Below are 16,574 nucleotides of genomic sequence, written 5' to 3'. Positions count from 1 at the left end.
ATTTGAAGTTGAATTTTTTTTTAAAACAAACTTAATTTTTTTTTTGGGTGGAGGTGGCGGTGATGGGGGGACGATGGGGATGAAAAAACGAGTTTTTGAAGTTGAAAACATTTTTTAAAAATAAACTTAAATTTTTATTTTTTTGGGGTTGGGAGTGAGGGGGCTGGTGTGGGGGTCGGTTGGAGGGGGGATCGAGGGTAGGGGTGAAAAAATGAAATTTTGAAGTTCAAATTTTTTTAAAAAAAATAAGCTTTAATTTTTTTTTTGAGAAGCGTGGGGTGGAGGTCGAGAGTTGAAATATTAATAGGGACCCGTACATGAAAGTTTTGAAAATTCACTTTTAAAACTTGGTAACAGAAGATTTTTTGAAAAATTGGAGAAAACTTGCAAAACTCATATATGACCCGTAGTTTATCCATAATATACTCATATTTTAATGGGTATAATTCCAAATATTATCCATATTTAAAATCACTCTTTCAACCCATATTTGAAGGGCTATTTGAACGGATCAGTGAAAAATGGGCTTAAATTGTCAACACTAATTGTGAACTTCACAGACGCACACATTGACATTCATGAATTCTATATTGTAATTTTTGGGCAAACATTTGCTCTGTCTCTTGGGTTTCTGCTTGTCCATTCCTTTGCAAGGATCATAAATGTCATATCTTTTTCAGTAGAGGGCATACTTAACTCCATATCATGTTTAACATTTGAATGAGTACGTTAAATGACTGAATAAAGTTTTTATATTTTAGCGTAGATGAAAGAAAAGTAGAAGGACAATAAGCTTATGTTGGTTAATTACAATGTGAAAGTAATCAAGATGAGGATGTCTTGTACCAGTTAGTGATATGGAAGATTTGGAGTCATTTATGGTACCTCAAAGGCTGGGTATTTTAATGTACTGGAGTATCATAAATGAAGAAGTTAACACGATGTTATTATGATATGATTAAAGATTGATTGAAGTAAGCGTTACGGATTGTTTGAGGCGACAAATTCGACATTTTAACATGAGTAGTATTTTTATCATAATTTGTGTTTTATAACTTTTATGATTTATACTTGATTTATAAAGTGAATGATTTATCGAAATGCTTTAAATTTGCATATGAGACAAGTCTTACATGATATAATAACAAAATAATTATTTGAGATGAACTCGCTTTTATAAGACATGTTTAATGATACTTCAGATATGATTATCGTTATCGAAAGAGTTCAACATTTACTTGAAAAATTAATATTTTGACATATGTTTTTGGTTAAAATTTCATAAAGTATGATTCGATAAGATCTTAAATGTCTTAAAAAATTGAAATATTTTAACTGATTATAAAAAAAAGTATAAATGAGAATAGACCTTGACGAATCCTATAGCTAATGACAGGTTCGTTAGACCTGATGCATCTTGTAGTTACAGATTACCTCTATAGGCCTTGCTAGTTGAAAGATAAATCTAGCATACTTTTATCGGCATACCTTGAGTAGGGATCTACTGAATGAGTGTTTAACTCATCTATGAGGAGTTCACTGTCATTGGTCACTTCTTAAATAAGAACTATTACATGATTCATCCTTGAAAACCTCCCAAATATGAGATTTGCTATGAATTTTTTTCTAAGTTTATTACTAAAAGTTCACATTGATTTTGCTTATATTAGACAAATAAGATTGATTATTGTTATCATTTCTGAAAGGGCACAATGATTCATCATTTTTATCATCACACTAATATATTTTTTGACTTTTCCCTCATTAAAGTGATTTTGGTTTAGTTTTATTACTCGTTGAGCTTACGTCTTTACAAAGAACTCAAGTGGTAGTGACGAGCATTTCATTAAGTAGAGAGTGTGATTTGGTAGCATCTAGTAGCCCTATGTTGCTTCGCTCGATAAGAGATTTATCATATTGTTATTTTTTCTATTTTATAATCTTAGAGTCGTCATATTTGTCAATCATTTATTAGAGTCGTCATTATTCCTTCATGTTGTAGTCAAATGACTAATCCTAAACTTTTTTTCATAATTGGAGAAAAATTATAAAATCTAATTGGATCGTAACATTGTGAGACATTGCTCTATGAATAAAGACACTTTGAACAATATAAAATCTAATATCGAATTTTTGAAAAATTGAAACTCTAACTCAAATATATAAAAGTGGTGAAATTTTCCAAATACATTTGAATATTAGCAAAAAAACTAAACAAATCTTACCTTTATGTATATTGTTGATCATCAAGAATTAGTTATTGCTTTAGTACATCCAAACATGTATTATGGTGGGGAAGAAGTTGAAAAGATGGATGTGTGTGAATTACGTGGGTGGGGGTGAGATATATATCGATAATGAGATTGGGGGAGAGAAATGACTAGTGTGATGGGAGAGAAATTTTGAATTGTTAATGTCCCATTAATTATAGAGATTATAGTTTAAGATAATTATTCAGTATCATATTCAAGAAATTTGTGTATTTGATTTAACTTTTTAAAATACATGGTATAATTATTCAAAAGTGGTATGATGAGTAGTTTTTAAACTAGAAGATAAAGTATGCATATGTGGCGTTTAAGTATGTCTAGTTATCTAGTATTTTTCCTGTTATTTATATATTGATTTTGTGAAATGACAACTACTCCCTCCGTTCATTTTTACTTGTGACTGTTTTTCTTGACATATTCATTAAAAAAATAATTATTGATATATGTATTTTTTCCTAATAAATGATGTAATATTTGATCTTGAAAATGATTTGGGGAGTAAATATTTAATGTCGAGGGGCAAAATATGAAAAAAAAAATAATTGTCACTTTTGATATGTCAAAATTGACAAGTAAAAATAGAAATCTATATTAAAAATAAATAATTGTTATAAAATCAAGCTCATACGAATATAATCATAAAGAGAAGTAGATAGAAGAAGGGGAATTTTCTTCTTTCAAGTGTATGTAAGTCTCATCTGTATGTCATACAATAGTGAATGAACAATCCTATTTATAGAGTGAGAAAGCACTCCAAAAGTGACCATGTTAAGTATCATAATAAATAGATACATTCTTATCCAAAACGGTTCATGAATCTAGTGAATATGGATGGTTGTTCATGTACCAACCTTATGGACTATCCACTCATTCAATGAATTTATAACACTCCCCCTTGGATGTCCATAGATAATGTGCCTCGTTAAAACCTTACTTGAAAAAATCCTGTGGGAAAAAATTCTAGAGAAGGAAAAAGAGTACACATATCTTTTGATACGCACTATTTGTTGCCTCATTTAAAACCTTGCCAGGAAAACCGAGTGGGAAAAAACCTCGGTCAAGGGAAAAAGAGTGCAACGCGTATTATACTCCCCCTAATTAAAACATCACTTAATTTCTTGTGATGATGTCTCCAATCTTCGTACATTGTGGTTGGTATATTCTTGTTCAAAGAAAAACCACACATTTCTTGAATATGGTGTGTCATTTATCTCAAGCAGACGCTCTTTCGACTTGCTTCATGCAGGACTTTTATTTCTGCATAGCAGGATTTGCTTCATTGATCGCCAGGATATTATTGTGCCTCCACATGAAAACAAATAGCGTGTTTGAGATCGTGCTTTATGCGGATCAGATAAATATTCTGCATCTGCATAAACAATCAATTTTGTCTTGAATTCCTCGGAATAGAATAAAACCATATATGGTCCTTCGAGGATATTCAATCATGTGCTCAACACCATTTCAATGTCCTTTTATCGGGGAGAAACTGAATCTTGCCAGTAAATTAACTGCAAAATAAATATCTGGTCAAATATTTTAGTAAGATGCACTAGTTTGATTGCACCAAGATATAGAGTTTCATCACCAAGAAACTCTTCATCCTTCTTTTGAGATCAAACTGAATCATCATTTATGTCAAGTGATCTCATAATCATTGGGGTACTCAATGAATGCGATTTATCCATATAAAATTGCATCAAAACTTTTCAGTGTATGTGCACTGTTAGACAAATATTTCATTTGTCAAATTATCAATCTGTAGGTCAAGACAAAATTTTGTCTTACCAAGACCTTTTCATAAAAATACAAGGACAATTAGGGTCATTCTTTTGTACCCTTTTCTTCCTTGACTATTTCAATCCATATAAGGATTCTTGAAGCTTTATTGAAAAAGTTTCTTTCAAACTCTTATATGCTTCAGACACCTCGATTGTTTCAAGGATTTTCATATAACCTTCATTGTCTAGCTAGACATTACAATTATTCATTACATGCATTTAAGTTTTTCATATGTTGCCAGATCAAAAAAAACCTCATTGCATCCACCAAAGGAGAAAACATCTCCAATAATGTCAGGATTTTTGCGATAAACCTTTATGCCCCAAGGCACAAACCGTATTTGATATCTTACGGTTATACTATCGCATAATAATTTATTTGTACCCCACTGACATTATACCTTGATTTATGGACTACCAGCCTAAAATGTCACTTTTCTAAGTGAAATTGTGCATTTTACTTAGTCAACCATTTATCTGTCCACACTATATGACAGATTTGAATTCAAGATCCATCACAATTTATATCATTGAGCGCTACCTCGTATCAAAGATACCGTCGACGGTTATTTGATATCGATTCCAACAAGACATAACTTATCGAGATTTCTTCATTTTTCATTAATTCAGGTACCTGAACCTTTTTCAAGATTTTATGAAGTGTTATGTCAATGTGCTATTTTATAGCACTTGCCTCATTATCATGACCATATTGATCATTTTCTTCTTCCTTCTTCAGAATTTTATATTTGAAATCGAATGGTCTACTACGCTTCCGGCGTATCATAGACTCTGTCCTTTAAGGACTTCACATTGGAACATTTGCAACATTATGTAGCTGAATTATATCATAGGGTCTTTAAGTTCACATATTTATTTAACGAGGACATAGATAATTCATAATTAACCTCACATATAATTTTCAGCTGTCAATCATCTCTCTCCCTAATGTTAGAAAATCTAACATTCATTCCAACCTTATTTGGAAGTTCATCTTTGTGCGTGGTGGAGCAATTAAAATCACAACCGCACATTCAACATTTTAGATGAAAATTATATGGTTCCTGACCCTGAACCAATTTTAATGGGGAAACCTTGTTGGTTTGATGCATACATGTGTTGCTACATGTTAAATAAAATTATCTCATACAAATCTTATTTGGGAGTTTTGTTCTCATACCATGATTTAGCTATAATTGGAGGCATATAATTTCTGCTAAATCAACCAGCATTATCAATATAATTTCATAGTTTGGAACTGTGCTCTTAATTTTAACAATTCGAGCAAACAACCTTACAAAAACCAATTTGTAAGTTGACAACAAAATACATGTGACCATCGCATAGATGCATTAATCATATAGTTGCAAATGATCCACATGATAGGTGAACGGGCCCATATTCACCCTTTTATATGTTTCAAAAATTTTAGGGGATTACAGTCCCAACCTTAGCTGGTACAATGATCATTTTATCAAGAGAACAAGCAACACAAGAGAATTCTTGAAGAATCTTTATTTCTTCATCATATAAATCACCTAAATTCTCAATTACGTTTGCATCATATTTAATCGGAATGGTCAACCAGTCATGCCAACTGATCTTTATTTTAGTACACTTATAATTTACTTTCGCATGTGATTTCATCAGCATGCCCACGTTTGTGTGCAACAAACAAGAGGAAACAATGGGTAACCTTTAAAAGAAATATTTATAACCCCTTCGCTTGTAGTTATTTATAGTCTCGTTATTTATTTTCAATTCATCCGAGATTTAAAAATATTTCTTTTGAGACTTACTACACCCCATTATTATTCCTCTGATAACACAACTCGTTAGAGATTGCTATTAATTTTGTGTACTATCACATATTGCATGACACAATTCTATTGTGAGCATCTCCTTCAAGGAGAAATTATATCATTATTGTCATGGTCAAAACATTACGAGCAAGACATGTTTCTAGCTTTACTTTTGTTGTACCATAGGTACACAACCAATGACAAATTTGTATTGCCACACAATAATGACCACAACCCTTATAGGCAAGAACTATTTCTTTCTTTTGACCTTTCGGTATTTCACAATAAACATACCATAATGACGTATAAACGTACAATACGATTAGCCATTTCTGTCAAATAAAGTTTATTTCCTCTCAAACCTCCCGTAGAGGTGAGTTTTGACATATATCATTTTTTTTCTCAAACCTCCTAGAGGTGAGTTGTGGCATATATCATATTTTTTTGTCAAACCTTCCAGAGAGGTGAGTTGTGGCATATATCCAACCCATAATGATTTTATTACATCTGGACCAATTCTCTTATAGAATGATCGAACATTCACGATACTCATCACAAGTCACATTCTCTTCAAGGAATTGACTAATCATTTATATGTACTTCATAAATTTGCATTATAAGCACATTGTCATGGTTTTAAAATTCATCATATTTTTATGACACACCTCAACATCACTTTGAAAGATCAAGTTTACCATCACTTTATCTTCTTGTCTTTTGATGGAGGATTTATAAATTATTGGGTCGACAACATTCACAAGTCCAATGTCCTTTCATACCATTTTGATAATGAAAACTGCCTTCACATTTCGAAGGACTATTTGGAGAACCCATAGTGTTCTTCCTTTTATAATTACCACAATGATGACTATTATAATTCCGTCCCTTCATGCCCTTTTTCATATTGTCAATCATTTGTCATCTTTCAGACTAATTATTTACTGCTACCACATTCATACGATAGAATGGAGCAAGTCAGCATCGAATTTCAAAGTTATCATATGTTGCTTTCACATTCTTTTCAAGGAATGGAGCAAGTTCAATATGACAAATTTCAAGACTTTTCATCAAAACCTTAGTCATCATTATTTCATCATTATGGTGCATTGACTCAAACTCAATGTCTTATCCATACAAGGCGTGTTAGGCCAAATTCTAAAGGATTTGAACCCAATCCTTATGATCATGGTGCATCAAAACTCAGATTGATGTCTTACCCTTTTGGTGCGAGAGAACTTGAATCTATCGTCTTATCCTCAAATATTTTTCATTATGGTGCATCCGGACTTTAACCTGATGTCTTACCATTTTGGTGCGATGAAACTTGAATCCATCGTCTTACCCTTAACCAACGGTATAATAAACCGAAGTACAACATGATTTCTTCTTTGAATCTTTCAAAACAATCAAAATAATATTCAAACTCATGCTATTAAAATTTTATACCTTCTTCCATTTAAGAAGTTTTGTATAGCATGTCATATTCAACCAATAGTAGTATATGTCTTCGGTTCCTGATAATTGTTAGTGACTGAATACTATTTTATTCTAAATCATAAAATATTTTAGAAAATACATACCTGATTTTATGCATATAATACTTTGATCTTCATAACGAGATCAACCAAAATATGAGCTAAAGAAAAACAAGAACTCACTCTCAATTAGATATAGACTCGTGCTGATAACTTGTTATAAAATCAAGCTCATACGAATATAATCATAAAGAGAAGAAGACAAGAGAGTAGATAGAAGAAGGGGAATTTTCTTCTTATTCAAGTGTATGTAAGTCTCATCTGTATGTCATATAATAGTGAATGAACAATCCTATTTATAGAGTGAGAAATCACTCCAAAAGTCAACATATTAAATATCATAATAAATAGATACATTCTTATCCAAAACGGTTCATGAATCTAGTGAATATGGATGATTGTTCATGTACCAACCTTATGGACTATCCACTCATTCAATGAATTTATAACAATAACAACTAAAACTAAATGAACAAAATATTAAAGAACATCTAATTTTAGTATTTCATTTTATATGTCACCTTTTTACTTTGCACTTATTAAGAAATGATCTAACTTTATCCTTCTACCCTTATTTAATTTTTTGGAGCTCAAGTTTTCAATCAATGAATATGAATTAATTTATTTGATTAATTAATTTACCAATGAACATGAAACATTTACTTAACTTTTCTAAGTTGGTCAAATATATATTTTCAAGGCTAATAACTCACAAGGATAAAAAAAAGAAGAATATGGTAATTTATGCATTGATTTTATCAAATAACAAGTATTATCAATTAACTATTTATAGAAAGGAATGGCATATAAAATGGGACGGAGAGAATAGTGACTACATATAAGGTTGTTCATGCTATGGTTAAAAGACCAAACCGAACCGCAATCTAAACCAAATCGATTAAAAAATTTGATACTTCGTTGGGTTTGGTTAGATTTTAAATTTTGAAAAATCGATATTATTTGATTTGATTTTGATTTTATTTGAAAAAACCGCAAAAATAACCAAATCAAACCGACAATTTAGATATATAGAATTTTATAATTATTTATATACTGTTTCACAAATGAAATATAAATATTTGTAAAATTTTAATCAATTTAAGTCTTTAATTTTATAATTTTATCAGGTCAACACTTTAGCCTAACTATAACAATACTAAGCTAGCGTTTGGCCATAAATATTCAAATATTTTTGGTAAATATTATTTGGATGAAAATTTGGGTGAAATTTCACCATGTGTTTGGCCATAGAATTTGTGAAACATATTTCATTTTTTTAGAAATATGAATTATACCTATAAGTTTTTAAAATTATCAAAACTAACCATAAATTTGTCTTACATAGCAAAATAGAAATCTCGATTTCCAATTTTCTCAAAAAAGTCATTCCTAACTTCTATTAATCGTGGACCACTGATGGCATAACCTTTAAATCCGGACATCCTCGCATCATCATGCAAGACACTTATAAGGACTTGATGTTTCTTCATTAGTCCATTTATCAACCGCTGAACCACGTGATTTATTCATTTTTTTTTACGTTTCTACAATACAACATCAACATGACAACACATCATATTCATAACTTTATTTTTTTTGGAGTGCACAAAATCTGAAAGCATTTCTTTACTAAAAATGAAAAATGTACGAATACGATTGAAAGTATATTACCCTGTTAACCGGAAAAGTTGAAGTCATAGAGTTCTCGTCGGAAATCTCAAAACCAACTTCAGGAATAATGGGCATTACAAAACTTAACAAACAAGCCCGAAAAATTAGTTGTGCCAGTCTAATGAAAAAATAAAACACAAGGAGAAAAGATTCTTATCATTCGTAACTCTTAAACCTAGACAAGAGAACATATTCATACAAATCAATTCAAGCAAGTTCAATGTAAACGAAATTCACTATAAGAAAAAATATGTAGATTTTTACAAATAATCTTCAGTTTGTTTCTCCACAGAGGACTGTCACAGAGCTTTTACTGTGGTTGTTCAACTAATTTTTTGGATATAAAAGTCCATATACGTATATGCTCTATATAATAGAAAAGTGTATTAATTGAGTTAGTTGGCAGATGGGGAACTAATTGAATTGGTTGGTGTTAATAAATCGATTATTTTTGTAAAATATATAAGTTAGGTGTAAAAATTGAATTTCTAAAACTTTCCAAATAATGAAATTTTCCCAAATACTAGAAAAAACTAGTATTTGGAAATTTGGAATATTTGCCAAAAAAATTTGCCAAATAATGAAAAAGTGTATGGACAAACAAAATTTGCCAAATTCTTTCCCAAGTTTTACTTGTAAAATCTATGGCCAAACGGGCCCTAAGTCCAAGTCCATTAAAATCAATTTTAGTGTTTACCTACCATACATAACATAAAATAGTCCATACTATCTCTTAATTGAAACATTTTGTTCATGTAATGATAATTCTAGTATTGCTTAATTAAATTGACAATAACATTTCTGTATATTGTTCATGTGTTGGATGCTTGTGTCTATTGACGTAAGTCCTCCAAAAAAATTACTATTACTTTCAAACCAAATAAATCAGAAAATTAAATCAAACCAACAATAACCAAACTGATTGTTATCTTTTCTTTTGATTTGGTTTTAATTTAAAAAATAATTAAATTAATTTAATTTTAATTTTAATTTTAATCAATAACTGATACAAACCAAATTACGCACAACTCTAACTACTTATAAATAAGGAACAAAGAGAGTTATTACATCAATTTGAACAAACCCTAAAATAAAATTTGGATTAGATGAGGTGTGACATAGAATACAGGTGTCAATATTTGAAATGGTGACACTTTGCGCATCTTAACACGTTTTCCACCTCTAACCACACACACACCAAACAATTCTTCCTTCCTTCTTCTGTTTTCATACACAGATCACCATAATCCTTTCTTCATATTTTCCCCCTTACTAAACCCTGTTCCTTTTCCTCTCTAATAAGGGTTTTTTGTTAGTTTCTTTTCCCTTAACCTTTTCATACTTCATCTTCCTGAATTCCAATTGAACATTTGTGCATGGAATTTGGGTATATTGAAAGGCAACAATTGGTTGATCCTCGACATGTGTATACATATCTACCCAGATGGTCAATTGGGTTGCGTCCAAACTTGAATCTTGATTATCAGGTACCCCATCCTGATGGGGTTTTGGGTTTTGGGGGAAACCAAGATGCGATTCTACGAATGGAAATGGAAAGGTCAATGTCACTCTTTCAGGTTAGTAAATTTTTTAAAGTGTTGATCGAAGTGTCAAACTTTCATTTGTTCAACTTTGTGATTAATGTTGCCTTTGTTTTTAAGCAGATTATGGGCGCTGAAGGGTTAGTGCCTTCGCTAGAGGAGGAAATGAAGAGGAGAAATGCTATTCACAAGCTCAAAAAGGTGAGAATATATTAATCAATTGGAAGAAGTGTGTATTTTGCTTAGGTGATTGAGAAAGTATCCTTTTTGTAGGTTTATGGAACTCATGATATTGCAGGAAAAGAACTAGTTAAAGGATTAAAACAAGATAGTAAAATAAATGTGCCAAAGAAAAAAGAAATGGAAAGAAAACAATAGAGCTAAATAACCTTAATAAATCTGTTGGAATTTTATCAACCAAATAGATTTGGCTTTGCGCTATAGTAAATTCGACAGAGTTTCTTTCTGTTGTTTTTACTACAATGACAATTACACCTCAATCCCAAACATGTTGGGGTCGGCTATAAATCTTCATGGATCTCAATCCAATATTGTATAAAATAAAAATAAAGAGTACGAGAAGTTTTTTTTATAATCTTTAATGTTGTATAAATTTCCGAAAGTTAACATCTCATCGAAATGCATTGTTGTTTTTCCATTATGTAAATTCTGTAATTGGCAAGAATTATTAACTCAGTTACATTATTTGTTCATTCTCATTTATCAGATAGTGAGGGAATGGGTTCAGACAGTGGCTTACCATCACGCTCTTCCCGAAAGATACCTCAGGTTTGCCTCTGGCACAATATTGACATATGGATCATATGGTCTAGGAGTAAGTCTTAATTCATTACTTGACAGTTTCCTCTATTTTGTTTGGTTGGAGAATGCAGTAGTATGATGGCAGATCTGTGGGTAATAATTTGTGTTCTTGTTATCAAACTGACAGATTCTTGTTGCAAAATGCAGTTTCAAGTTGAAAGTCTTTCTAAGAGGGAATGTACTTTCAGCGATACAGCATTAAAACTGACATTTGTACATGTGGTTCTATTTTAACCTGTAACTGAACACTACCAATCCATGCCCTGGGAGATTGCAATTTTACTGTTTACTTCTCTTCCACTTTTAATATAACAGCTGCAAGTTGATGCAGAAAATACTTTCAAAGTTGCAGGTTCCTCGCCGTCTTGACTTGTTCTATTCTTTTCAGGTTCATAATTCGGAGTCTGATATTGATGCATTATGTGTTGGACCGTGCTTTGCAACAATAGAAGTGAGTCCTTTTCTTATTAGCCTCTTTGAATCTGGTTGAGGTTGTGCATATTTTGATGGGTATATCCTTGTGATTCATGTAGGAAGACTTTTTCATTGTTCTGCGCAACATTCTCGCGAGCAGACCAGAAGTATCAGATATTCACTGTGTCAAAGGTGCGAAGGTTCCTCTGATGAGATTCAAATTTGAAGGGATCTCTATTGATCTTCCATATGCACGACTAAAAGTAATATCCATACCTGAGGTGAGTTTACTCTTATATTATTGTTATTGTGATTGATTGTCAGTGGTTTGAGAAACCATATAAGTCACTGCATCTCAACCAACTCATTTGCAAAAGAAAACAATGATTTCTTAAATGTCTTTCTCTAATATTATATAATTTCTGAATGAAGTGTCACATCATATTAGCTTTTTCTATGCTATGGCCAGGATGTGGATGTATTCAATCCGTTCTTCTTGAAGAATATTGATGACAAGAGTTGGAAAAGTCTGTCTGGTGTTCGTGCAAATAGGAGAATTCTTCAACTTGTGCCAAATGTAGAGGTAAGTAATGCTTCTAAATAGTTATTGTATGGTTTACTTAACTTTTTTAATTATGAAAGCTTTCGATTGTAGTGATGTACAATTCTGAGTTCTGAACTCTTGCCAAAGTCCTTCATGAGTTCGATTATGGTCATTTGAAATTAAGAGAGAGGTTACTTAGAAACTTTTACTTAGTTGAGAAATTAGTCATTATCAAATTTTTGAGATATGATGTAGGTGGAGAACTTATTTGAAGATACTCTAGTAGTTGGGACATTTTTACGTTATCCACTTACCCGTGAATTTAGTTGAATAAGCCTGTTCTGGTTTTGGATATTCTTGGGTTGTGTCAGTGTGTTATAGGTTCTTAATTGGTTCTCATTCGTCAGAATTGCCATGTCTTACATTGTTTTGTGGTGATATCCTACAGATATTTCAGGCAGTTCTGCGTTGTGTTAAACTATGGGCAAAGAAACGAGGAGTTTATGGGAATGTAAGGATTGTGAACTTTTTATCTGCCTTTCTATTTTAAAATTTCACCATGATTATCATGAAATAAAATTGATGAAGCCTAACCTGCAGTTGCTCGGATTCTTTGGAGGAGTTCATCTAGCAGTGCTTTCAGCATTCATCTGTCAAAGGCATCCAACAGCCAGCTTGAGTGCACTTTTTTTTATTTTCTTCAAAACATTTGCCTTTTGGCCTTGGCCGACTCCAGTAATTTTACAAGATGGAGTTGCTTGGCCATTTATTCCCACGGATAAAGTTTTGTGGATGCCAATCCAGTTACCGTGTAGCCCATATCAATTTTGTCATTCAAACACGGTCCGAAGTACATTTTTCATAATCAAGAGTGAGTTGCTGAGAGGGCATACACTGACTAAGGTATGTGCCTTTTGTGCATTAATTTGTTGATATATATCCGTTTCCTAATTAAATCTTTAATGCTTCCTTTTCACCTTTTATTTGTGCTTGGTCTTTCTTGTTCCCCTTCCTTTCCCTACTCACTACATGTCATCTTCACTGCAGGATATTTTAAGGCCAGATTTTGATTGGAATATCCTGTTTGAGCCCTATCCTTATCCAAGAAAATATGAGAAGTTTGTCAAAATTTTCCTCTCAGCTTCTGATAAAGATGAGCTAGGTGACTGTGTGGGTTGTGTCAAATCACGCTTTCGCTGCCTAATTATCAAAGTATGTGACTTGCCAACTGACTTATTGTTTCTCTGTCGTTCAACTCTCTTAGCTTTTGTTAAACATGAATCATAAATGGCTAGTTGCATATTTTCACCTCTAACTAGAAAAAAGAATATTAGGAAAGGTGACACAATGTTGAAAGTTTTCTTTGGAAACCTGCCAAACTAGATAGATTTGGTATAATCCAATATGTTGTGGATAAGTAATTATGCTTTCTGGTTATACACTGTCAAATCTTTGGTATGGGCAATTCGCATGCTAGAACCTGATATAATTTTGTGTAATCCAATATGTTGCGGGTAATTGAAGTGATCATGTTATGTGGTTGACTTCCAATGATGCATGACGAGATATGTTTTTGTTTGTCTATCGCACTCGTTCTGGTACTGTGAACATGGTAGGTATTATATCACTGAGATAATGAAATTCAACATTTTAAAGCAAACACTCTTGTGTCTTTATTTTGGTGCATGATGACGACTATTTGAGAAATCTATATGTAAGGTTTATGAATCAAGTCTTCTATCTAAATAAAGCATTGCAGTACATGTAGATCGCAAGATGCTTGTGGATTAGAGAAGTTTTTAACATTACTTCTCCCATGGTATACTAGATATATGATTAGAGTTACTTGACCATGATTTTCTTTCTTCCCAGTTTCTGGTAGTCTCTCCATAGTTTGTCTGGCAATGCATAACCCAGTTTCTGGTAGTCTCTGCATAGTTTGTCTGGCAATGCATAAAACGATCTCCTTTCACAAGTAATTCGATTTTATATATTATTTTTATTTCATGTTGGGAGTATGTATTTTGAAGAAACCTTCCTTGCTTGGTTGGCAGCTGGAGGAGTTGCTGGGGTTTTGTGACCCCAACCCAACAGAGTATGTTGACGTTGATGCATCCGAGCCCAATCTCGTCTTTTATTGGGGATTGCCTCCTGCTATGACTGATATGATAAATATAGGTCACGTGGAGGTAGAGTTCTTGAAGAGTACGAACAATGTATATCAAGGCCCAACTGGGAAGCTGAAGTTATCAATTGTGCAAGCTGATCAGTTACCTTAAAAGGCCCACTTTAATAGTGAGCTCCAGAGTGCAAAGCCTTGTTGGAGGTTGTGGGGAGCAATCCGTGAATAGTTCCTGTATACTACAAATACCAACCATCTGTGTTTTTGATGGATATTTGACCACAAATGCACGTCCTGAGTACCCAAATGCTGGGGGTTGAGCTGCTGCCGCCCCTTCTGTTGTTCAACGCCTCAGTCATTTGCTCTTCCACAGAGTGAAAAAGGTTTAACACAGTTTGTATTCGTCGTCAGTACAGAGAAGAATGACACGATTGTACATTTAGAGTGTTGTTACTTGTAAATCATCTCAGAGTGTAAATGCTTTTGCTCTTGAAAAACACATTGAAGAAATGAACGCGTTCTTTTGCGCCAGTCTTGCAGTTGCTGCTTGACGAGCTTTTACTTGTCAAATTTATGTTAATATAATGTTAATATAATCTCAATTTATGTATTGAACCTTTCCTTCTCCTCCATTCACACCTTATGCTTTGGTGAATAATGTAACAGGACAAGTAGTGCTATGGATGAGTGACGTTTGAGCCATTTTGGGGTACTGTTTCTATGATTTCATATCGAGTCCAACCTTAAGTCTCTTTTGTTTCCATTAAAGATTAAAATGTCTGAATTTGAATACACATCTGAATATTAAGATATGTATAAATCTAAATAAACATTTGAATATAAGATGTTATCTTTGAATTTGAACACTGGGTTATTGGGACGGTTTATTTTCAATATCTGGATGTACATATGAAATTAAATGCTATATTAATAAAATATTATAAAAGCCTCATTTTAGTAACATAGTATTTTTTTTAGAAAATAATATTTTGAACATCTTTATCGTAAACATAGTGTTTTTTTAAAAAAATAATATTTTGAACATCTTTATCGTAAACATAGTAATTTTTTTTAAAAAATAATATTTTGAACATCTTTATCGTAACAAGGTAATATGATTTATCAATTAAGAATTAAACATTAAGTTACATCATCAATATGACTATTCTTTGCACTCAAAAACTTTGAGAATCTAATATAATGGAATGTAAAATAGTCTATAAAGAGTAGTAATACATTGTCTATGAAAACATTTTATTTTATAATGGACATTTGTTATTATTATCGATCAAATAATTAATACTTTTTTATTTTCTGAAATCGTGCTAAATATTATATCATTAAGTGCTTATTGATTCAAATATATTTGATTAATTTATGAAAGTAAAAGACGTATATTAAGTTAGTAAGAATAAAAGAAATTACAACAGTTAACATGTAATTAACATTAACTAAATAAGAAAAAACTTTTATGAGTTGTTGAGATGTAATTGAATTAATATAAGAGTTTTATTTTTTAGTTTGAATGGTGTTAAGAGTATGTTACAGATTTAATTCATTCAAATGTATCCAGACCTATTAAGAGACTTATAAGGAAATAAAACAAACAGACTCAATGAACTGAATATAAACAATTATAATTTAATCCTAAAAAACAAATACACTGTATGAGGAGAATCTGATTGATTAAAATTCAGACCTTCATTAAATGCAAACAAATGAGACCTTAGTTGACTATGTATTCTTTTTAGGTACTCCCCAAATGTTCTCAATTTATTGTCTTCTCACATCTTGCTTTCTCTTGAAGTTGTTATATTTTGAGGGTAGATGCTTTAATTAAAACTCTCCTCTCCTTTCCTCTCTAGAGTACTCTAAGGTCTTCACTCTTTTTGTTCTAAGTAATTTCTCCCCAAGTCATCGACAATACATTTATAAAAATAATTTCAATATTAATAAATTAAAGTTTTGAGTAATTAAATAATTATACATGAAATAAAAAGTATAACTTTTATTTTTTTTATAAATAATAAATACGGATTGTTTAAGTTATTTCTATGCAATCTATATGTAAT

The 16,574-nt window shown here is 31.7% G+C and overlaps 1 protein-coding gene across 1 annotated transcript; it reads left to right on the top strand.

The window, feature by feature from the left end:
* The first annotated feature begins 10,255 nt into the window (after nucleotides 1-10,255).
* LOC107007813 (nuclear poly(A) polymerase 3-like) lies at nucleotides 10,256-15,044 on the top strand. The gene is made up of 10 exons (XM_015206608.2): nucleotides 10,256-10,636; nucleotides 10,724-10,801; nucleotides 11,328-11,435; nucleotides 11,811-11,873; nucleotides 11,956-12,117; nucleotides 12,306-12,419; nucleotides 12,829-12,891; nucleotides 12,981-13,283; nucleotides 13,428-13,592; nucleotides 14,435-15,044. The coding sequence occupies exons 1-10, from the start codon at nucleotides 10,436-10,438 to the stop codon at nucleotides 14,657-14,659; spliced, it is 1,482 nt and encodes a 493-aa protein (XP_015062094.1). The 5' UTR covers nucleotides 10,256-10,435; the 3' UTR covers nucleotides 14,660-15,044.
* The last annotated feature ends 1,530 nt before the right edge of the window (nucleotides 15,045-16,574 follow it).

Source organism: Solanum pennellii, chromosome 1 (assembly GCF_001406875.1).
Source record: "Solanum pennellii chromosome 1, SPENNV200".
Classification (NCBI taxonomy): domain Eukaryota; kingdom Viridiplantae; phylum Streptophyta; class Magnoliopsida; order Solanales; family Solanaceae; genus Solanum; species Solanum pennellii.
This window is presented reverse-complemented; position numbering and strand designations above follow the sequence as displayed.